This window comes from Carassius auratus, unplaced genomic scaffold, assembly GCF_003368295.1.
Source record: "Carassius auratus strain Wakin unplaced genomic scaffold, ASM336829v1 scaf_tig00032189, whole genome shotgun sequence".
NCBI lineage: Eukaryota > Metazoa > Chordata > Actinopteri > Cypriniformes > Cyprinidae > Carassius > Carassius auratus.
In genome coordinates, this window is record NW_020525983.1 from 82,936 (window position 1) to 108,492 (window position 25,557).

Sequence of the window (25,557 nt, forward strand, 5' to 3'; positions counted from 1 at the left end):
GCAGTAAACAGAGTCCTTGTGAGTGTGTGTGTGTGTGTGTGTGTAATGAAGTGCTCCCTCTCATTCTCCAGGTGCTGTTTTTGCTCTTGTTGGCCATGCCGGAGGCGTTGAGCAGGGAGGCAGTTGTGGACGTCCCGCTGGCATCATCTCTGCTCTCTCTGCCCTTCTACCTGCTGTGTCTGTTCGGCTCGGCCCTTCACGTGCTGCTCTGCACCTCCGCCGGGGGCCCCTGCTATCTCTGCTCTCTCCCTTGGGTCCTAGTGTTCTCCGTCATCCTCCTGTCCTCCGCCTTCACATGTGCTCTGGTTAGTATGGTGGCAAGGAGGATGCCAACCAGCAATAAGACCCCTACTAAGGTGAGTGAAAAGGTTTCCAAAACCAAATGTAAAAAACGAGTCCGTAACTCATAATAAAGCTTTCTCGAGTGAAAACGTCCATCCCCGTTTGTCCTCTCACATCAAAATCCACCCACATCTGTATTCAGAGCTGTTTTGGAGGGTTTTTGCTTGTAAACAGTGCGTGATCTTTAAATATTTCTCTCCTAAATTCAGATGAAACAACCTTTTCACTGGTGAAAGCAATATTATGGATTATGGGCTCATATTTTAGCTGGATGGGCAAAAGTAAAAATTTAAAACCTCTTAGTGATGGATTCGTGTCACTGTTGAAATCAGCAGTGTCCAGTATATAATCATGAGCCAAAGAAACTGCATTTTTGACCATTTAGTGAACTATTATTTCTGAAAAAATGTTGCCCCTTGTCTTCCATTGGTGGGACAAGCAGACAAAGCAATGTTTTGTCATTGTGTTTACACTTTTCGGGGAAGTCAACCTGTGAATGTGTGTCTTGTAGTCGTCTCTGCACATTAGGCTGTGATGGGAGAAAGTTTTTGAACATCAGAAGCATCACACACAGCAGCTTTATGTCTCTGGAGGGCCAAGTAGAGTTTCAGACTTTCTATTTTGCTCTAAACACCAAAAACAAACCCTGATTGAACTTTTATCCTTGGCAGTTTATTTAAGGACAAGTAGAGAAGCTCTCTGGTTACTTTAGACACAGGCCTTGCTTTAAATGCAATGTCCTTGTTTAAAGGTCACATATGAACAGGAGCTGTTGTCACAAGACAGCTTTGACAGTAAACTCGCTTAAGAAGTAAAAAAAAAAAAAAAAAAAGTACTAATACTATACACTATTAGAAGTTTGAGGGTGGTAAGATTTGATAATGTTTTTGAAAGTCTTTTATGCTCACTAGAGCTTAATTATTTGACCAAATATTATTACGATTTAAAAAAACAGTTTTCTATTGAAATAATTTAAAAAATGTAGTTTATTTTTGTGATGCAAAGCTGTATTGCTAGCATCATTACTCCAATCTTCAGTGTCACATGATCTTTCAGAAAATATTTTAATATGCTGATTTGCTGCTCAAGAAACATTTCTTAGTATTATCGGTCTTGTGATGATTTATAGGATATTTTGATTAATAGAAAGATCCAAAAATCCAAAGCATCTTACAAATGAGAACAATGGAAGCAATCAAAATCGTCAAAAGAGCAATGATATACAAGTGCTCTAACTAGTCTCAGTTAGTTTAAAACCGTACACATAGAAAGGGCTTTTAAATATTATGATAAATAAAAAGAAAACAGATAGAATAGAAAAAGAATAGAGTAATCTGTTAGGGGTTAGGGGTCTTTTTGCTTTTGAGAAAACAAGCAGCAAATGAATAGAGTGCCGGTTTAAAAGGGTCATTTTTTTTAAAGAATATAATTATAATAGAGAATGTTAGAGTTACATCCTACCAGATTTTATCACGTAATAACTTGAAATTTTTGAAATAAATTTAGTAGCAGAGCTACTGCGAGCGATTTTTAGTGCTGCAAGTCCATTTATCCTTTGCTGAAATTTCCGCATCTTCATGGAGAGAGCATGTCATGGTTGCTTAGCAAAGGCAGGCCCGAGCGCTTTGGAAAGAAGGAAAAAGCGGCACGCCTTGCGTTTTCCACGCGTTTTTAGGCGCGATATGTGAACGGCCCCTTATACTGTCTTTTTACAATTGTGTTGCATCAGGCCGCCCAAACATAAAACTACATCTGCATTTGTGATTGGAGAAACGACAATCAGCAAGCGCTGCTCTTCATTGCTTTAAACTCACGTTTGAATCATCAGTGACAAATTCTATAAATATGTAAATGTACTTACAGATTGTGAGTCAGAGCATTGTAGTCTTCTCTCCCAGGATCAAGAAACAGTCCTCCATAAAATAAGCTGCACACATCTGAATAATTGGGTTGAACTGTTCTGGAACAGTGTTGTAAATACAACTTAACCACTGATTTCTAGTTGTGTCCTGTTTTGGAAGACCAAAGTAATTATTTTTGCTTATTTTTGCTTTCACATTGAAACAACGTCTCCACAACATGGAGCCGGCGGCAACAGCGAGAATCAGTGTTATTCCTTATTTCTTTGCGTGAACATTTGGGCGGCATTATGCAAATCTTCCCACATCGTGATGTTAAACGAGGCGTTTTGGGAGGGTGTGGACGAGTCTAAACTTTTATTAAGAATAAAATGGGTTTGAGACTTTAGTCTTTGCAACTTTAGGGATTTATTATTTATTCACAAACAGCTTGTAACACTCCAAAGAGAAAGGAAAACTTGAAATCGCATCATATGACCCCTTTAAGAAAGCAGTTGCTTGCAATCGGCAAACTAGACTGACATTTAAGGGATACGGTGCAGAAATAGTACTTATTACACATAATTTCACCACATTAATAAGAATGGCAATAAAAGATATTTAAGATGAAATTGTAACCAGTTTGTTAGTTATCTTATAATCCATTAACATGAACAGAAGATTGTTCTGTTCATACGAATCAAACATACGAATCGGGAGAGAGCGAGTCTGCGATACCCAGGATGACATAATTAAATAATTGTACACATATTGAGATTCAATATTTTTTTAGCCAACCAAGTGCAAAGCTTCCATGAATTTGGATTCAAATACAGTAACAGGAGAGCTATTCATAATGCATGTTAAAACTGTTTTATTTGTTGGTTACTTTAACTGTCAGTCAGTCAGCAGGTGTTTAGACAGTAACGTTCTTTAAAAAAAAAAAAAAAATTATATATTTCCTTTATTATGTGTTTATAGTTGTACAGTAACAAAACCATGGTACAGGTGTCCCATAGCAGTATACACAGTCATCCATCGTACAGTCCATCATACAGTTATTCAGTACAATGATAGTTCAAGGGTTGAATGAAGGGAAATAGCACCAGTCCAAACATAAAAATCAAGAAATAAAGACAACATACTTTCTCAAGGAAATTCCAAAGAGGGGACCAAACACACCAAAAGTCCTTAGACTTCCGGTGTAAATCACAGGTTAGTTTTTCTAAAGGATACTGTATGTGGCAACTTGACTCAACCACATATTGACGGAAGGGACATGATGAGTGGACCACAACAAAAGTATACATTTTCTCGTCAAAAAAAGGTAAATGTAACACACATTCTTGATCATGGTTGAGATGTTATTCAGCTTTACAGTTCAAGAGATAGATACTTGGGGATAAAGCAAAAGATAAAGCAAAAGATTTACCAATAATCTTCTGAACAGCTTTATGTATCTCTTTCCAGTATGTCTTGATCATATCACAGTCCCAAAACACAAGCATGACCGTACCAATATTAGACTTACATTTGAAACACAGTTGGGAAGCATTAAGAAAGATCTTGTGGAGGCAAACCGGCGTTAAATAAGTCCTGTAAATGAACTTGAAGCTTTGCTCATGAGACAGCAATGTTTTAATGATCATTAAATCGAACTATGCCTAGGCTTGTATATACTGCCATTTTATGTCATTAAGGAGAAAATGATTTATAGCCTTTTATTGATAGTTTTCAATAATAATGCATTTACACCAAGAAATTTGGAGGAAACTGTAAAAAAAAGTCTCATGTAAGAGGCAATCTATAACACATTTCTTTGTTAGTATGAGATTGAACAGCTGTTTTGGCCTCCATGATGAATGTGAGATGAGAAATATCACATCAGCCTACTCTTGCATCATGGGATTAAATATTGGTGAAGTTTATAGCACTAGTAGAGTCTCGCAAAAAACTTTCTGGGTCATATTTCATCCACAAAATCATAAGAAAGGAAGAAGTTGTGTTGGGCTCACAGAGTCTTCTCTCTTCATAAAAAACTCCTCTTAATAATGCATATCTGCTTTTGGCCTCCTCAAACAGCAGAAACACAGGGAGAGTTTTCAGGGATAAAAAAAAAAAAGAATTTGCTCCAGAGTTAATGAGATAAGAAGAGGACACCTCTTTTAATTACCTCTTTACAGGAAATAAAGATCTCCCTCTCTCCCTTTCTGTGGCACACGGGAGAAAATTGCTGACAGTCAGAGGTGAGAACAAACAGAATGATCATTAGAGAGAGCAAGCGGCAGAGGAGAAGAGAAATAAGACGAGCTGAGTGAAAGTTTTGCAGCATCACGTCTCAATTCCCAGTCGAGTTCCTGTCACCTTCCACCTTCCAGACGGCTGTCTGTTATTGTGAAGCATCACTCATGCTCAATATTTAATGAGCAGGATTTCTGCTCCGGTTTCCATCTCTGGTGGCAAGAGCTCGGTTTCACGCACAGGGAATATGTTGGGCTCTAAATTAAACGCTGGCTTTTAGGAGCATTCAGGTTGAATAAAGAGAAAGTGTCCGGCCTGAGGCGTCTTCAAGGGGCCGCATCATGGAAATCATTTGATGTACTGCGTATGCTCGAGACTGACACGCACTCGTGTACTCAAGTATGACAGCGATTATCATTCATGAAAACACACTAATGATTAATGTGATGGCTGATGATGGCATATCGGGGTTAGGACAGAGGTTTTATCTGCTCATGCATTCCCTTGCATCCAGCTCGACAGGAAATGGGCTACAAAATACATTTAGTGAAACCTAAGCTGTGAAACTGATCATTTTGATTTTTTTGTGGTTGTGACCTGTAAACTTTATTACTCATTTAGAAAATCAATTACAGTTTGTGGACAACAGTAACACAATATTTTTGCAATGTCATGTTTTATAATAATATCAAAATTTACTTATGAACTTTTGGAGGATTGAATCGTTGCCCAGCAGTAATATATATATTGTGTACAATCTGATACTATGTTTGGTGGAAGGGTTCTTGACAAACGTGATAACCAGTGAATGGGATTTTTATTCTATTTTTTTAAATGCACCACATCCTCAAATGTATAATTGGCAGGTGCTGATCCAGGAGACAATTGGTTATGTTTCCAATTCATTCTCCAGGTAATGCTGAGGATCCAGGCCAGTTTGACAGAAATTTTAGTTATTTCAGTAACCCCTCACATAGCTGCGAGACCGAGGTGAAGGGAATCATGGGATTGACGTCAAGCTTCTGCGAGCGGCTCATGATTGACATTAACCTCCCTCTCTGAAGGCTTATCAGAACTACTGAGATCGGTATAAACTAGAGAATGATAATAATTCTAAAAGCGTTGATGATTAATATTAAGACTAATGTCAAAATAAGTTTTATAATGTTTTCAAAAAAAAAATCATAATGGCGCTGAAAAGAATAATTGTAGTAATATATAAAAATGTATGTTACAAAAATAATCTTGTTTTACTGGTAATTCCAGTGCTGTTTCTAGCAGATGTGGGTTGTTTCTGTATTCCATGTCCCTTGCTGTCGGGAATTCCGAGGCAGGGTTTAATTAGTCTGCATTAATTGCCTCCTGATCAATTAGTGCTGCTGTCATCCTTGTTAATAGAGATGTTTACTCGGCACTTCAGACGATGTTTTGATTCTTATTATAATCCAAGACTCAGAAGTTACCCTCACTCTGATAAAACCGCATCTCTCAGTCCTGCATCTGTTTTTAAATGTGCTCATTTGCATATTCCTGAAGTCTTTGTAACATTTCATCAAAATGTAAAAACATACTTGAAAGAACCTTTCATTTTTTGGCTCTTTCCTTTTACACTTTTGAAAATAAAGGATCTTTTTTTGGCATCGCTGATTCCATTGAGAACCTTTAACCTCCATGGTATCTTTCTATTTCCCAAAAAGTTCTTTGTCGTGGAAAAAGGTTCTTTAGAGTGTTTTTCACACACACAAAAAATATTGCTCACTGAAAGTTTCTTTGGGGATACAAAAATTGTTGTTCTATGGTAGGGGTCGGCAACCTATTCGGCATGACGTGCCATTTTTAATTTTTCTGTACCACTTTGCCAACTCCACCCCGACCCCCGTTTTAATGTATTCTGTATTTAAACGGTACATATACATTTATAACTGATACGATATAAAACAATTTGATTCAAACAGTTTCTGATAATTTTTTTATAGTTAAAAAAAAAAATTTGAATAATAGATACACAGTGTGCCATATGTGTGTGTGCGACAAGGCCAATGCATTAAAACAGTTCAGTTTAATCACTGTTAATGCGCTTTAAATGATGCGTGTGTGCACACACACTCACACACATGCACCACTTTAATGTGCCATAGGTTGCCGACCCTTGTTCTATGGCATAAGAAAGAAAGAGAGAAATAAATAATGTCAATCAATCACTCAATCTGTCAATCAGTTAAACAGTCCTTTTGAAACCTTTTATTTTTAAGAGTATAATTAATATTCACCAGTTTTCGCCAAATAGCTGTTTAACGATTGTTATCGTATTGTTAATGGAATCAAAAAGCCTCGGAAGTGTGGTATTCAAGAAGAGAAAAATAAATAAGTACATCGCATGGAAATATTTGGCTTTTTTGGTCATTTTTGGACAAGCAAACATTTTATCCTCTTTGAAACAATATTAAGTAAAATCAACCAACTCTGAAAAATTGCATTTATCACTCCTTCATATCCATAAAATTTAAATCAGAAGAAACGGACATCTATTGGTATTTCTATTGAATAAATTATTAAAAGAAAGCTAATTTTCCTTGTTTCGTTTAAATAAATTGACTTTAATATTCAGTTTCAAAGAGAATCAGGTATTTTCTTGTCCAAATGTCAAAACATGTATAAAACACATATTGTACACTAGTTTTGTAGTCAAGACCACCTAAACTGAGACCAAGCTGAGACCAGCTACTGTCAGTGCATCCATGACATGCTGCTGGAAATAGGGCTGCCCTCGACTGAGGATTTTTCTGGTCGACTAGTAGTCATTTATTATAAGCATTAGTCGACTAATCACAGATGTATTAATAAAACATTTAAAGAATTATAATGAGTATTTAATTGGCTAAATAGCCTAATAAGCGCTCAAGCACACATAAGCTTGACACAGCGCAATGCAGAAGTAATGATTATGAATGTGTCAGGGAAGAATTCTAATATTAAGGAGCCTGCATTAATATTTTAATAATTCAATGATAAAGCAGAAACTGTTCCCTGTCATTATTTTACAAAAGCACAATGTTTTGTTGTTATTGTGAGTGCACACAAATAAACGTAGAGTCTTTACAGATTTGAAAGCTATATTATTCTTAACTGTATGACCAAAAATTAGGGAATATTTTAGAAGAAAGTGAGTGCACCGGCGCCTGTATCTGTCACGTAGTGAGCGCACTTGTTTCCACACTCCACGTGATTAGCGCACATTTCTCTAGGTTAACATTAGATTGAGCAGCCATGTAAAGTTGCTAATACTTACATATTTCATATAATAAGCCATATTTGAGGTTGATAAATGACAGGCGAATGTTTGGAAGTCCTGCCTGATGTACTGTATTATCAAAGACTAGCTGTTAACAATCTGTCCATCGAGAAATGCATGATTTCGCTTGGGGATTTATTTATTTTTCTCTGCAACTAATAACATTTTGGTAAATCAAGCCTCTTCTGGTTGACTAACAATTACTTGACTATTATATAAATCACAGATTCATTTATTCAGCCAATTTGTTCAAAGCAGCTGATTTATTTTACAAATCAGTGCTGTGAATTGCTCGGAAAAGCTAAAATGTTCTGCTATGGATTTGTTTGCAATGTTTTTTTTTTTTTTTTGCTGAAAATATTGACACAATATTTAATTGCCAAAATAGCAAAAATAAATAAACAAATCAATACATGAATAAATAAATTCATATTAAATTCTTGTTTGTTAAACATTTGTGTAAAATCAATATCACCTTTTGGAATTATGCTCATATTCTTAAAAACAGCTCTCTTGCTCTTGTGATATTAATTTTAAATGAAACCAGGTATACAATAACTTTTTGCAGTCGAATCTTGTATTTTGGGGGGCATTTTTATTAATTTTGCTAAATTTTTTACCGCAAAAAAGTACAGCAGCAAAAACAGGCTGTTTAATTGTACGGATCAGAGAGAGGGTGGACAATACTCCTGAAAAAACTAATTTACAGTGCATAAAGCGTAACATCATAAGTGGACCTAAGGGAAAACATAAAATACTGCATGATATGTCCACTTTAAAGAAACAGAAACAGGCTGTTTAGTTACACATAAGCTGATGGTGCGGCCCACACACAGCCTGTCGTCAGAGGGAATTTCTGTCTGTTTCTGCATTAGCATATAGATTAGCGTGCGTGGCCCCGTTAGCTCAGCGCTTGCTCCTGCAATGATGAAACCATTGGAGACCTGAGCATGCAGCCTAGAAAACTAACTCCTGATGCTTTTGTTCTGCTTTTGGTCCAGACTCTTGTGGATCCAAATATTCCCTTCGATGGGACCTACAATATGAAAAAGTGAAAAGTAAAGAGAGACGGTTTACTTAGAAATGAGAAGCGAGAACGAGTTCATCCCAGACGGTGTTTACACAAACACAAGTTGCTTACACAATCCATTTCCTCCGCCGGCTGACTTCTGCCCAGGTGTTGCCCAGGGTGATGAATGGGTGGCATTGGTTGCGGTGGCGAGGCCTTGTCACACTGGTGAGATGTGACCGGTCCCATTGGTAACACACATCAAGGCTGCACATGGTCATATCCATCATGACCAGGGACGCACAACCAGCCACAGAGCGACCAATTAGTATTGCGTTATCAGCAGAGCTGAGATGCTGTTTATGGCATAGAAATATTGTCTGTTGTTTGAATTAAGGAAGAGCAGCACATTTGACATCAGTAATGTGAGGGAAACTGAATTTTCACTTGAAGTAAGTAGGGTGGGATTAGGGCTGCATAATTATCACTGAAGGATAATTATCACTTTATATTTTTCCCTTGATAAAATGATATGTAGATCCAATGTAATGTTTATGTGGCAAAAGTGGAATGACCGTTAACAGTTCCACACCAAACTCACCAAACTTCAAGAAAAGTCTGTTCACCAAGTGGCCATATTTGCAACGCCTTCGGGCAGCTCAAACAAGTCCTATTTAAATGAATGGGGGAATCATGAAATCTTAAAAACTGCTTGCTGAACTCACAATTTCATTACATATTTTCCTATGCTTAAATATCCTTTTAAAAGCTTATTTTACAGGGTAGACCAGCCAATGTGCAGTCAACACGCTTATGACTGTGCCTGTGCAATTGCTGGTCTAGCCTCAGGTTTCTGTGGGAACCAGAGCTTTTTCCACATTGTGCGTTGCAGTTTCTCGCATTCATAAGTGTAAGAGTGAAACGTCTTTGTATTTCTATAGTCTTTGGCCACACGGACCAATTACCAGCTCGGCTCAAACATCAGCATGGTGTGAGCTGATGCCTTTACTTGCTGGTTGGTAGGGATGCACCAAATGTGTGGCCTAAATTATTCGGCCGAAAATAGCAAAAAAAGCTCTTTCATTGTTTGGCCTAACAAGCAAAAAGACCATGCAAAAATGCAAGAATAAAACGTATTCGGTATTTGACATTCGGCCCAGTGTTTAATTTTGTTCGGCAGAAAAAACACAAGAAAAACTGTGCCATGAACAATCCTGTTAGAAGGCTTTTCCATGGATTTACTGTAGTAACACTAACTTCACCATGGTATTGCGGCAGAAATGTGGGATATACATATTATACTATTAATGTGGACATATTAAATGTTTTAAAGAAGTAACGGTTGTTATTTAGCTATAACATTTGTGCATATATTTATACTAAATGTATTTACACTCTTAAAAATAGGGGTGCTTAAAAGGTTCTTCACATCGATGCCATAGAAGAACCATTTTTGGTTCCACAAAGAACCATTCAATCAAAGATTCTTTACCTTTTTTATAATCCGAAGAACCTTCTTTCACTACAAATAACTTTTTGTGAAACAGAAAGGTTCTGCAGATGTTAAAAAGTTATTCTATGGCATTTGTGAAGCACCTTTATTTGTAAGAGTGTAGGGTACTGTTTTTCATATAGAAACCATATATAGTTCCATTTTACCATGGTAGTGAGGTGCTATGTGGTTTTATCTTTGGTTTTCATGATCAGATTGTGTGATACTATAGATTGCCAATGGTTAATTTGAATAAAAGTAGAGTCCCAATTCAAACAATCAGAATTTTTCAAATATACAGTATGTTGCTGTTTATGTTAATAACATAAATTTACATCTGCATCGTGCCATCAGAGTCAGGAGACAAATCTGTTTTAACATTTGAAACAATATCACACAGAAAATAATAAGTGTTTTGAATATTGTACCTCAGGTTTGTTCACCTGTGTGGCAAGTGTTTGACAAGTTCTGACTAAACAGAAAAAGAAAAAGTTGTTTAAAACCATAATTAACCATCTGATTTCTACAACTTTCACTCAGGAGAAGAAATGAGTCTTTAATGAAATAAAAATGTTATATTCTTTGTGGTGAATTATCAATATTGACTGATAAGAAATAATTAATCTTGATAATTTCTTCCATATCACCTGCAGCCCTAGGTTGGACTTTTTTCATCCTCGGGACATGATATGAGCAAGGGTTATTTTAGTATTAATATAACTGTATTAAATGTATTAATATTTTACGTTAGCTTTTTAAAATCTCAGTAATAATTTTAGTTTAAATTTTAGTTTTCTGTTCCTTTTATACATTTCTATATTTAATTAGTTTGTTTTTATTTCAGTTTTAGTTCATTTAGTTTTTTTGCTATTATTATTATTATTTCCAGTTAGTCATTTTAGTGCTTCAACTGCACACTTATTTCAGTTCTTTGCAAAGGCACCATTTTAATTGTCAGGTTTATATTTTCATTTATTTCAGCATATTTAAATTAAAAAACAAAAAAAATGTTTAGAAGTTGTAATTTAAGTTTATGATAGCCCTGATATGATCCTGTGATGTTACATGATATGATATTTAGTGTACTGTAAAAAATGACTACAATATAATGAATACAATATAATTTGACCTAACAGAACTGTATTTTTAATGTTTATTTATAAATCTATAAATGTAATATTAAATATGTATTCTTATTTCTACTTTGTTTTATAATATATTATTTTTATTACTTACGTATGTAAATGTTCATGGTTTTTTTTACATAAAAATGTGTTTAGTTTTTAGTTTTTTATTAAGTATTTCTTAGTATATATTCTATTATTTCTATTTTTATATGTAATATATATTTTTATTTAATATGTAATATTTTGCATATATGCACCATTTATATTAGTCAAAATGCTATATTATTTATTTATTTATATTATTCATTTTAAACTTGTCTTGTAGTAAAAAAAAAATAAAGAAATCCTTGAAGCATGATACATTTACTGAAGAAGCGAATCTGAATAAGATATTATGAAGCTGTTTTTATTTTGTTTCATATTTATTAGCTGTGTGGGTGTGTGTCTCATTGCACTGGCAGATATTGTTACTTGATTTAATTTGGATTGCACCGAGTGAAAAACTCTGCTACTGCAGTATATCTAAACACACCCTAACAACCATATAGCAGTGATCTATCATCCACCCACACTACTGTTACATCATGCAAACACCAGTAATATATTGTTCACAGAAATATAGTTGGTTGATAATATTTTCACCCCGTGTGGCTGCGATTAGAAGGAAAGAAAATGAGTTTCAGATGCAAAGGATTGTGATTACACTTTGATGAGAGATGATGAAAACAAACATTCGTGTCTTCAGAATAACAGGCACTGATGAATCATTTGTAATGAGACCGGAAACATGTATTAAGAATATGATGGGATGTCGTTGTGTGTGATTGTGATTCTGAAGACATCGACCAGTGCACAGGATATCCCTAGAGTAATGAGTGTGTGGTGTGTGTGTATGGCTGTTAGCACTTTCCTTTTGTGTCAACACTGCTCTGCTCCCTGCAGCCCTGCACTTACACACGGTGGCAAACAGTCACAACATGCTCTCTCTTGTGTGTGTGTGTGTGTGTGTGTGTTTGTCTGTTAGCTCAGGGCTCTACACATCAAAGTGCTGTCTGTAGACTTGTTTTACAGTGTTGGACACCGGTGACTTTGGTGTCAGCGGCGTTTTACTGTCACACACTGTCTGATGTTTCAGTTATTTGTGGTTTTTGCCCTTTTCAACTCTCACCGCTTCACCTTTTCCACTCCATTTCTCTTTCTATGCTTCAGATCTGACTGCTTGGATTGATTATTTAGTGCAACTTTTGTCGGTATGGAAGATGCCATACGAGATGTGTTGCTGAAAAGATTGATATATTTGGTGTGAATGTATTTCAATGGCATAAAACTGCTCCATGTATCATAATTGTGTGTCTTTTGTTTTTCTGTAGATGTCTGTTTCAAATAAATGCTGTATTTGTGCTTTCTATTCATCAATGGATCCTAGAAAAAGAAATGCAGCGTTGTTTTTCTCAAAAATATAAAGCAGCCTAACAGTTCTCAACATTGATTATGATAAGAAAGCTTTCTTGTATGGAAGCATATGGGTAGCATTATTCAATTTGGAATGTAATATGCAAAATGACAATGCAATATGTAAAATGGCAATGCATTTCTGTTTTTACATTTACATTTTCCAATACACTTGTGCAACGTTTGGTGCAAAATGAAAATGAAAATTAAATTACATAATTTTCATTTGCCATTTCCTACACCAGTTTTAATATGTAAAATGAATATTAATTTTAACGCTTTATAAGTTGCAAAATTAAAATTAAAATGTATTACAGAAATGATTAGATATGCCTAACATGTTCAAGCAAAAACTGTGGCAAAATGATCATTTAAATGCTATTTTTCTTAAATGCATTAACACTCACAGTCAAGACACTTACGATTGCATTTTCATTCAATGTCCCGCAATGAATGTAGCAAAATTCAATGTGCACATTAAAAATGCATTTCGAGCCGATCACATCTCCGCCCCCTCCCGCCCTGTCAATCACTGCGTGAACAAGGCGGGGCTTACAGAAGGTCAGAGACTCAAATCTCAAGAAGAGGATACAAGTGAGAAAACATATACAAGACAGATGGTCCGTGTACGTTTTGATCATTTCGGTTTATGGCTTCAATATTTCATTCACATTTGTGGGCGTAGCTGAAACGCTGCTTTCATCTGATTGGTCGAATTGCTCCGCCTTCAGCTCGGTCTTGTCATTCTTTCAGGCAAAATAAGAGTCAGTGCGAGTGAAGCACTGTAATGTCTGAAACCACCGCTCACTGTTAATTAGCATAATATTTGAATCAGTTGTAGCTGGGCACATACTTTGTGCTGTCGAGACCTGCAAATTATTTCTAGGTTGTAGTATATGAATATTGTCCCACTGATAAATACAGTGCAAATAGTTCTCTCTCTTTGGATAAAAGTGAAGTGGAAATAAAAATCAATAATAGACTGAACAGTTCCATTTCTGTAACATTTACCACTCTCATCTTTTAAGTCATAAGTGTGTGTGTGAAATTAATAAATAATTGTAAAAATGAATATAGTTAAATTTCTAAATAAAAATAGTAAAATTGGCTCTATGCTGCTCAGTGCTCCTGTAGCCTACCCCAGAGCGCCCTCTCGCGGCTGTAGTCGGTAACGTTTTCTCTTGGTCCTGAATAAATGCGACTTATAGTCCAGAGCAATTTATATATGTTTTTTTCCTCGTCATGACGTATTTTTGGACTGATGCAACTTATACCGAAAAATACAGTTAACATTATTATTATTATTTATTATGAGAGTAATTGACACAGACTAGAACTTAAATGTTTCACCCAATTCAGCTCATATCTTTAGACTCGTCCAAATTGTGTTGCTTGTATAACTGGCCAGACTTACCTTCCCAAAAAATCCTATTTAATTTTAGTTCATAAATTTAACTATATTTATTCATATTTAACTATATTCTGTTATCCAAGGAGACAGAATTATTTGCACTGTATTTATTAGTGGGACAAATTAATATTCATACAATAATTTAATGGGGTCTCTTGCAGGTCTCAGCAGCACAAATTATGTGCCCAGCTACATCTGATTCAAATATTATGCTAATTAACAGTGAGTTGTGGTTTCAGACATTACAGTGCTTCACTCGCACTGACTCTTATTCTGCCTGAAAGAATAAAAAGACCAAGCTGAAAGCGGAGAGATTCGACCAATCAAATGAAAGCAGCGTTTCAGCTACGCCCACAAGTGCGAATGAAATATTGAAACCATAAACCGAAATCATCAAAATGTACACGGGCCAACTATCTTGTCCATTTTCTCTCACTTGAGTTTCTTGACCTTCTGTAAGCCCCACCTTGTTCACGCAGTGATTGACAGGGCGGGAGGGGGCGGAGATGTGATCGGCTCGAAATGCATTTTCAATGTGCACATTGAATTTTGCTACATTCATTGCGGGACATTGAATGAAAATGCAATCGTAAGTGTCTTGACTGTGAGTGTTAATGCATTTAAGAAAAATAGCATTTAAATGATCATTTTGCCACAGTTTTTGCTTGAACATGTTAGGCATATCTAATCATTTCTGTAATACATTTTAATTTTAATTTTGCAACTTATAAAGCGTTAAAATTAATATTAATTTTACATATTAAAACTGGTGTAGGAAATGGCAAATGAAAATTATGTAATTTAATTTTCATTTTCATTTTGCACCAAACGTTGCACAAATGTATTGGAAAATGTAAATGTAAATACAGAAATGCATTGCCATTTTACATATTGCATTGTCATTTTGCATATTACATCCCAAATTGAATAATGCTACCCATATGCTTCCATATTCTTGAGCTGCAAATCAAACATATTCAAATGATTTCTGAAGGATCATGTTACACTGAAGACTGGAGTAATGGTGCTGAGAATTCAGCTTTGATCACAGGAAGAAATGGACTATTTTGTGTGATGTACAGAGTTGCTGTCTGTGTAAAAGCTCCAGATCAGTCACTTGTGAGGCTCTATTCCAGTTAGTATGCTGCCTTAGAAAGTACAGTAGCTGCCTATATAGTAAACAGACTCATTTTGAAACAAGGCTAATATGTAACCCCTCTCTCTCTCATTCTAGGGTTCTGACTGGACTCTGTCGGAGTTGGACGTTCTGTTGCTGATTGGTACAGTGGGTCACACCCTCAGTTTGGCTTCCAGCAGCTTCATAGAGGAGGAACACCAGACTTGGTACTTCCTGCTCAACACGCTGTGCCTGGCCATCTTCCAGGACGTCTGCAGGAAGTACTTCAAGGAGCAGAGGCATGGAGATGAAGAGGACAAGGGGCCTTTGCTTCCCTCCGGTGCTGAGGAAGGACCGTCGTTCTTCCCGGCGGTGGAGCTGGGAATGAGTCCGGGCTCGGAGAAATGGCTGGCGCTGGCGACCCCGCTGCTGACCTTGACCTGCTGTCGCCTGCTGAGGTCACTGAACCAGACCGGAGTGCAGTGGGCTCACTTGCCTGACTTTGGACACTGGCTCAACAGGTAGAACACCAGAAATATCACATTTGGTTTTGGGTCCTTATGTGGAGCCTGTTGACGAACTATTATTATGACAAAATACATGACGATTCATTAATATTAGGAAATTTTTATTTATTAACTTTAATCGAATTATTTATTTATTTTTGATTGAAACTTGATTTTTTTTCCCCCTCCACAATAGCATTGTATTTCAAGTATATTTTGATGGAAATAAGGTTGCTGATAATCAGAACTTTAGATAGCAGCGAAAGTTTACAATTCTTAATGCTAGTTGCAACAGAAACTAATTTTAGGCTAAATGATATATGTTAAAAAAAAAAGTCCACAAACCATAACTGAAGACAAGCTAACAGTCAGTAATACAGTAAAAGCTAATTGCAAACAATAAATAAATGAGACCGAAAAATATATAATAATTTATATAAATAATATTTTTGTTTTTTTGTTTGATTTACATTTATATTGAAGCTCATTTCCACCATGGGATAAAAACAAATGAAATAGTAAATGCAACTTTTTATCTTACGTTTCACTTTTTTTCCTCACACTTAAGAGGTGAATCTCGTCATTATGAGTTTCTTTCTCACAAATACGGGGAAAAAGTCTGATATAAACTCTTTTTTTTTGCATTAAAGAAACAAAAAAGAGAATTGCGAGATACAAACTCGGAATTCTTAGGAAGAAAGGCAGAATTGCAAGATATAAAATAATCTTGAGATATATAATCTCCGAATTGTGAAAAAAAAAAAAGTTTATTTTTTTATATTTTGCAATTCTGACTTTTTATCAGAATTGTAGTTTTGTATCACACAGAAGCCTCCTGGGGAGCAGCGCAAGTTCTCTTTCACAACTTCTTTTAAATATCAAGCACGTCCTTCAGTCGACTACATTGAACAATAACATGTTTAATTTGACTGATTTTTATGTTAAGTTTTGACTTTTTAAGGAGAAGCAAAAGCTCACCGCTATGAAGGAGAAGAAACAGAATGCGGCACAGTTTTATCCTGATTATTGTGCTTTCATAACTAAAATTCAATGACTCGCACAGTCCTACTAACTAGAACTGTTCAGTCAATTCTGAGGATGTGCTGCTCTGCTCTGAACCTTAGTGAGACGTCTGACTCTCTGCATGGGGAGTTAATGGTGCATTCACACTGACAGCGATTAAATCACCGCAGGTTGTTGGGTCGCTGCGCTGTTGATTGCTTGTAGGCGTTTCAACTCGACTGCAGTATTCAGCCGTGTCTGGCAGCAGATCTCTGCACAACATTTTTTTCATATCATACAGTCTCTTGCGGTAGTGGACAACTCTCATTGAAAAGTAATCGCATCAGTTTGTGGTAATGCTGCGAATCGATGCCATTGTGAATATTGTTAAAATATATTTTACACATATTATTGTAATTATGTAATATTATGTAATATACTGTGAACACTATATAGTATCTAAATTATTTATAATAAATAAAAATATATATATACTGTATATACTTATATATAATATATATAAGCGCTGTCAAATGATTAATCACGGTTAATCGCATCCAAAATAAAAGTTTTAGTTTACATATGTATGTGTGCTGTGTATATTTATTATGTATATGTAAATACACATACATGCATGTATATATTTCAGAAAAATTTATGTTTATATATTAAATATATTTATTTAGAATATAAAGTATATGAATATAAATATAGACATGTAAATATTTGTTAAATATATTCTGTGTGTGTGTGTTTTTATATGTACATAATAAATATATAAAGAACACACACATATATTATGCAAACATATATATATATATATATATATATATATATATACAGCTGTACATATACATGTACAGCTCTCTCTCCACCTTCAATACCACGACTTAGGTGCCCTTGAGCAAGGCATCGAACCCCCAACTGCTCCCCGGGCGCCGCAGCATAAATGGCTGCCCACTGCTCCGGGTGTGTGCTCACAGTGTGTGTGTGTGTGTGTGTTCACTGCTCTGTGTGTGTGCATTTCGGATGGGTTAAATGCAGAGCACAAATTCTGAGTATGGGTCACCATACTTGGCTGAATGTCACTTCACTTATATATCAGAGGTGAAAAGTAACGAATTACATTTACTCACGTTACTGTAATTGAGTAGCTTTTTTGTGTACTAATACTAAAATATTAAATCTGTAATTTTACTTTTACTTAAGTATATTTTGTTTGAAGTATTGTACTTCGCTACATTTTAAAACACATAAATTACGGAGTAAAAAAATTAATACAAATAAATCGCTCCCTGGAAACTATGGCAGTAAATAATGGGCAGGAGGGCAAACTAGCAGCTTATAAAATCTCGACAAGACATCAACCCTTTGCAAGAATGTAGAGGTAAGCTAAATAATTGCATCGTTGCATTGGTGGTTAAAATGAAGCTTTGACATTTTAGCAAGAGGTTTTGCACAAATTAGCCAAAAAGACTGGTGCGGAGTGTGCAATATATATCGTCTGCAATAATTTCATTGTTGTTTTAACAATGTGCGCGCGCATTTACCGTGCGTTCTTTCACTGTGTGATCAGTCTTGTAAAGCGCATTTAGAATGATCACAAAATTGAAGATATAGGGGCAGAAAATGTACATATTTATATCATTTCATATAGTAAATCAAAATCACACAAAGAATGCCGTCTTTTCCTCCAAAAATCATGATTATATATATATATATATATATATATATATATATATATATATATATATATATATATATATATATTAGGGGTGTAACGATACACCAATGGCACGGTTCGGTTCGGTTTACGATTTTGGAGCCACGGTTCGGTCCGGTTCGGTTCGGTTTGCTGTGGTGGCAGGGTTCATGTTCTTTAGCATTGCTGGTAAAAGGACAATAGATTCACTTAACTTAATTATAGCAACAAAATAACTTGTCTTTTTCTTTATTAACTTTGGCTTCACATTTTTAGTGCAGTCAGCATACCTGAGTAAACAAAATTTAAATAAATACTTCCAATGTAGACTAGTCAGAATAAAACATTTATCTATGTAGTGCAGTCAGCTTATCCGAGTAAACTGAAATAAATATATTATAAATAAAATGTATATCTTTCACCATTGATATGGAGACATTTGATATGACAAACATTACAAGGTGCAGGAGTGCCTGGCTCCACTGGAACTAACTTTCCAAACAGTTCAGAGATTGGTGCCTGTTTTGCTGGAGGATCATCACTGCTGGATGCCACATCTAACTGCTCCTCTGAGACCAATTTTCACGTTAAAGTTCAGACGCGGGCCAGGCCTACCGCCTGTTTTATACTTCTCCTTACTTTTATATTTTAGACATCCATTAATAAGTGATAAAACAAAATTGCCGCGCTGGTGGAAACAACGCGAGACCGCGCTACTGCGACTGTGAAGAGCGACTCGACGGAGTTTAGTGTTCCGCAGCAGCAGCGCAGCTGAACAGTTCTGCGTTCAAATACACGCAATAGGCTCAAGCTTGCCGCAAAAGCACCGGCAAAAGTAATTACCATAAATGTGACTGGTAAATATTAGGGAGATATTATGAATTATTTACTAATAAACTAGTGTTTTCTAAGTCTGTGTTGCAAGGATGAAGTCTCGCGATTTCCTCATTAGATGCGCCGAGATCTTCACAGATTATGATTACAATGAGTTTTTGTTTTAGATTTGTTTTATTTCGTTAAGTAGTCATTTACAGCTTTCTATAGATATATTTATTATGTCTGTGAGGCATGTTACGTTTTCACTGAGTATCGGCTCATTTTTGTATGAGTTATGAATAAAATCCGTCATTCTAAACAGCGGAAAACGGCTGCATATCTAGTGCCATGAAAACACCTATTACCTATGTAATTGTTTGAGCACGGTCCGAGTTAGCTTGTAGCTTCATTCTGAAGGCAGTGGGAAAAGTTTCCTGTTTTTGAGGCTTCTTACGTGTGTCGCTAATATTAATGTTGGGGTGATGTCTCCGATGCGCTTGCATATTAGACGTGTTTCCTGTCGTATAAGTAAGTTTTGAGAGACAGTTACGACAGATTGTGTGTGCTTTGTCTACGACACAAATTCCATTCCTGTACTCCACTGGAAAACCAAAATGTTCCCACACAAAAAAACTTAAATGTGTCTGTGGGATCTGCAATCTCAGGCGGAGCAGCCATCCTGCGTATGCAGTAGTAACCGAGTGTGACGCTCACTCCCAAGTCACGTGACATGACATGCACTTGGAAAACAGTAACTTTGGAATATAATATTTAGAACAGCGTTTAAAAAGCTCGTATTAGTTGTTACCAATGCAATTTAATCAAATGTATGGAAATAAAATTGAATAAATTAATAGATTAGTTAGTAAGAGATAAGTGACATTAACATCAACAATGGGCAGCAGGAGGCGTGAAAGTACCGCGGTACACCACGAGAGTTCCGCGATTCGTATCGTGGGTGGTGTATCGCGATCTTTCGGTTCGATTTGTGATATCGTTACACCCCTAATATATATATATATATATATATATATATATATATATATATATATATATATATATATATATATATATATATATATATATATTATACAACAGGTCAGTAAACAAGTTAATTAAGAGACTTGCGTTTTAGAAACCATATTGCCTGTTTTTGCTCTATTGTTACAACAAAAAATAATTCCAAACACAGCCACCAAAGCACAGTTTTGCGTCTCTGAGCAACATGACAGTGTTTCGTTCCTGAATGAATCAACCGTTTAAATGATTCGGTTCAATCGCAGTGACTCACTTATTAACAGGGACTTGCTGACACATACTGGCCATTTTAATTTCACATTTAAAGTATCTTTTGATTTTTTTTTAAATAATTAATTTCTTAGCATTTCAAATGAGTATTCAACATTTTATGCCTTGTATATCAAAACATTATTCATGCATTTGTAACGGCAGGTTAAATGCATTCTTGTCCTGCACTAAACAGTGTAATACATCTAAATGCCACTTCCAATGAATCTTCTGCATTTCCTCTGCATTAAAAGATGAGTTTGTTGATACTGATTTGCCTGGTTACAGCCCAAATGTTTTATTATTCTAAATAACTGATTCCTTTAATTAAAAACAACTAGTTTGAGATTAATAGGCCTATCCCAGGGGTGTCAAACTCAGTTCCTGAAGGGCCGTAGCCCTGCAGAGTTTAGTTCTAACCCTGTTCCAGCACACATACCATGTAGTTTTCAAATAAACCTAAATGATTAGATTAGCTGGTTCAGGTGTGTTTAATTAGGGTTATATCTAAACTGTGCAGGACTGTGGCCCTCCAGGAACTGAGTTTGACACCCTTGGCCTGTCCCATTTTTGACTCCCTCCAACTGTTAAAATGTAAATTTTAAATGAGCTACTTTTAATTTTACTTGAGTAGATTTTTAGGCTGGTACTTTTACTTGTACTTGAGTAAAATTTCATTAATGTAATGGTACTTTTACTTGAGTATAATATTTTTGTACTCCTTCCACCTCTGATATATATACACACACACACACACAAATCTTGTATATAAAAGTGCATGTGTATTCATTTGCTCATTCATTCATGCTCGTCCTGTCTTTAGACCAATATTTCCCATATCTGCTTCTTCTCCAAAGCCAGATTTGGAGCCCATGCCACAGGTTTGTTGACAATAACCAAGTCACAATGTCAGATCTGTAAAATAAGCACCATATTTTGTTTGAGAGCTGCGTTGGACGATAATCAGTGAATATTGAGTGCTCTGGTCTGTTCCTCAAACAAGACTATGATATGACTTCTGAAGACTCGGACTACAGTCAGACAGCAAGCAATTAATGTCCACAACCTCTGAATCTCACGGTCTCTTTGGTTTTATATCTGAGAGAAGGACTCTGGACTCTCCTGGGCTCATATTCGGACTTCCTGCAGACTTTATTTGACTAATGAAAAGATCATTTTATGAAAAGAGGACTAATTGCTACACTTAAAATAAGTTTTAATGTATTCATCCCTTTTGTTAAGCATTTTAATTAGTTGGCATTTTAATAATTATTCAGGCTCTTTTCAGGATTCTTTAGTCACACAGAAAGACTGTTAAAGAACCTGGAAAACTGATAAAAAAATTATTAAATCATAATGATGACAAAACTATTTTGCATATATAACAGTTCTGTTGGGAAACATGTTATTTGTCAGCTAACCAAACACGCTCTTGCAGTTTGTTTGATAAATATCCCCCAAACTTTCAGCATCTAAACACACTTGACCTCGGGCGATTAACTTTGTTCTCTCCTGTGTGTTGTGATCCGCGTGTTTCTGAAAGCGGCACACACACTTCCAGACAGATGGTACAGCGCTGGTCTGTGCCAGCGTTATTCTACCCCATTAGCCAGTATCCAACCAGTCAGCCAATCAAAACCCAGCTTGGTCTTACACAAAGAGTCTCAAGAGGAAATCAACAGACAGAATCTGCCAACAATCCTGAGAGGTTTAATTCCCCTCACCCCCCCCCCCCCATTTAACATTCAGCTTAAATTAAATAAAATTATACCTCTGTTTAGGGGTTTTTTTTGTTTTAGTTTTTTCATAGAGCAGTTGCAAGGGCCTATATGCTGCAGTTAATGTAATGTATGTAATATGTTTTAATATGTTACAAGTGACCTTGTAATCAGGTTTCTTGATTTGTAAATTAGTTTTACATGACCACTTTCCACACTTTCTCTATAGTCTCAGCATCACATGTCATGTCCATCTGATAAATAATGCAACAAAAAATTGCAAGCGCTTTCTTCTTGTGCTCTGATTAGCAAATCATTCTCTCCTAGTAGAGAGTAAATGTGATTTTTGCTCAGGCTAATCTGTGTATTTTTAGAGTTATATTTGGTAAATGAAATACTTTGTATTTTCTTTTATTTACTTTTTCTTTTTTTTATACAGGAAGCAAACTTTTTTTACTAGCAATAAAATTGTGAAATGCTCATTATGTGAACAATGAATGTCTAATACAGTTGAAGTGCATATAAATAGTATAGAAAATATTAAATAAAATTAAATATACTCTAGCAACAATATTTTTTAATCAAGTTAATCATTAACTTCTTTCATTTTTGTTTATTCTTATTTTTTCTTTCATGACATTATGTTTAGTTTGATGCTGTTTTTATTTTATATTATTTTGTTCTTTTCATTTGCTCTTTTTTCTTAGTTTGGCCATTTAGGTTATTCTATCTTTTTGCTCTTTTGTTCTTTTTTTTCTCATTTTCTCACCAAGACAGCATTTATTTGATAAAAAAACAGTAAAAATAGGTAAAATTGTAAAATATAATTACAATTTGAAATAACTGTGTTATTCATAACAGGCTGTAACAACAGTAGTCCATGAGGGTGCCTAAAAGATGTTCATTTTTATCTGAAATATTCCTTTAACAGCAGCAAAGAAGTCAATATTAGTTTCATACATATAAACACAATGCACTCCTACCCACAGAATAGAATCTGTGCTCTTTCAGTCTGTAGCTGAAGTGTTCATAGAGGTGGATCACACAAGCTATACATTCAAGCCGACACATCTTTACATTGATGTGTCTTCTCAGATGAGATCATGGATCAATAGCTCCGTCTCTTAAGTGCATTACCTGCCATCCACATCTAAAAAGACTTCAATGCCACACATAAAGACTTTCTTCCGTATTTCTCTCTCTCTCTTTTGACCACAAGCCAGCTCTGATGAAGAATAATTATTGCGGTCATAATAAATCTCTGCATTCATACAGGAGAGATGGACATGTGCCAGAGTCTCCGGAGCGCTTCGCTGAGGTTACAGGAAGCGGAGCGTGATTTCCTGTCCTTGTGATTTGAAGCGTCCATCGGTGGACTTCTCATTACATATATGGAGCTTATAATTATACGTGCTGCAATGAATCTCAGCGTAGATGGCTTTTATTATGATTATGTTTAAAGCACACAGCATGAGAACGAGTGAACGAATGCGGGAACCGTCTGAGATAATTGAATTGAGTTTAAAAGAATAGTCCATCCAAAATAAAATAAAAAAAAAGACATCTTTTACTCACCCTCAAACCTCATAAATTACTTTCTTTAATGAAATGCTGAAGAAGAAATTTGGCTGAAGGATAAAGCTGCTCTTTTTTATACTAATGAAAGTGAATCCAATTCAATATCCTTTTATATCAAAATCGAACATGACACCTTTTTTTGGTAAACTATTCCTATAAGTATTCAGTTTGTGTAAGTTAACTTTGTTTTTAAAAGTTATTGATTTGGAATTTGGAATATTGAGGGAAAAGTTTTGAGAAGTGTTTTTAATTTTGAACGCTTTGATCTTTTTATTCCAGTTAGATTTTTTTTAGATGTGTGTTTCTGTGTTTGGGATTTGGCGGCTTGTATTATTGTTTTAGTTTGCACTAATTAATATTTCATTACCCGGCTGAAACAGGCCCTACGGGGAAGAATCTGCATTATCTCTGCGAGAAACGCTCGCTCCTCTTCCTTCCGCTTAGATCTGTTACTAATGCAAATAGAGCACAGCTTCAACACTTCATCTGAAGGTTGTAAATGATCATTTGCCTTGTTTTTACTAAGGATTTTATACCATCTACACTGCTATTCAAAGGTTTGTCAGTAAAAATGCTTTTATTCGGCAAGGACATGTTCAATTGATCAAAAGTGACAGTAAAGATAATGTTACAAAAGATTTCAAATAAATGCTTTCTATTCACTAAAGAATCCAAAAAATAAAATAAAAAAATCAGTGTTTTGAAAAGAATTTTAAGAAGCACAACTCTTTTCAGCACTGATAATAATAATAATTATTATGTAAGCTGCAAAACATCACATTAGAGTGTTTTCCGAAGGATCATCTGAAGACCTGAGTAATGATGCTGAAAATTCAGCTTTAGCATCACAGAAATAACTTACATTTTTAAATATATTAAAATCTGAAACTGTTATTTAAATTTGTAGTGATATTTCACACTATTGCTGTTTGTAATTTGTTTTGATTAAATAAATCCAGCACTAGTGAGCATAAGAGAATTTGAAATGGCAGTTTGGTTCACATATATGAGATTTTCGTTGACTTGATATTACAGTAACTCATTTTTCTTTATTTTAGATTCATGCATTTAAAAACAGCAGCCTGATTCTAGTTTTTTTCTCTGCACTTTGATTCAGAAAAACTGTAGTGAATGGTCACAAACTCCTCTTTGGTTGCGCAAAGGGCTGTTTTATTATTCACCCAAAAAGCATGCATGAATGCACACTTGGAAAATAGAAAGCCAGAAATAGTATACAATCAGTGCACCGGATTTGAGAACTCTTATCATTTGATGGCAAAAGATGAATATTTTAAGTGCGGCTGGTTTGCACAAAAACACTTTTACTTGCTTCTTATGAAAGATTTTAATAATCATACGTCATAACTCATACGACACAGTTGACACTTGAGCTGAACTCTAGACTTAAGAACGGTTGCACAAATAAAGTAATTATCCTCTCTTTCGCTAGCTCTGTTAATTTGCTCAGATTGACGGGTCTGTTATTGTCCTGTGCTGACCCCTTTCTGGTACTATCCAGCTTTACTCTGACAGAACACAGCTTTCTCATTTCTGCAATATGTCAGCGTTATTGTTTGAAGAGTCAAATAGGATGGGCCTTGCGTAGTACAGTATTCATTCAAAAGTT

At 35.5% G+C, this 25,557-nt stretch overlaps 1 protein-coding gene across 1 annotated transcript in view; it reads left to right on the plus strand.

The window, feature by feature from the left end:
• Positions 1–25,557, plus strand: part of LOC113080839 (GPI ethanolamine phosphate transferase 2-like) — a 134,380-nt gene that overhangs the window by 69,756 nt on the left and 39,067 nt on the right. The window contains exons 7-8 of the mRNA XM_026252895.1: positions 72–356; positions 15,439–15,842. Of these exons, the coding sequence (XP_026108680.1) occupies positions 72–356; positions 15,439–15,842 (689 nt within the window). The remainder of the gene's footprint in view (positions 1–71; positions 357–15,438; positions 15,843–25,557) is intronic.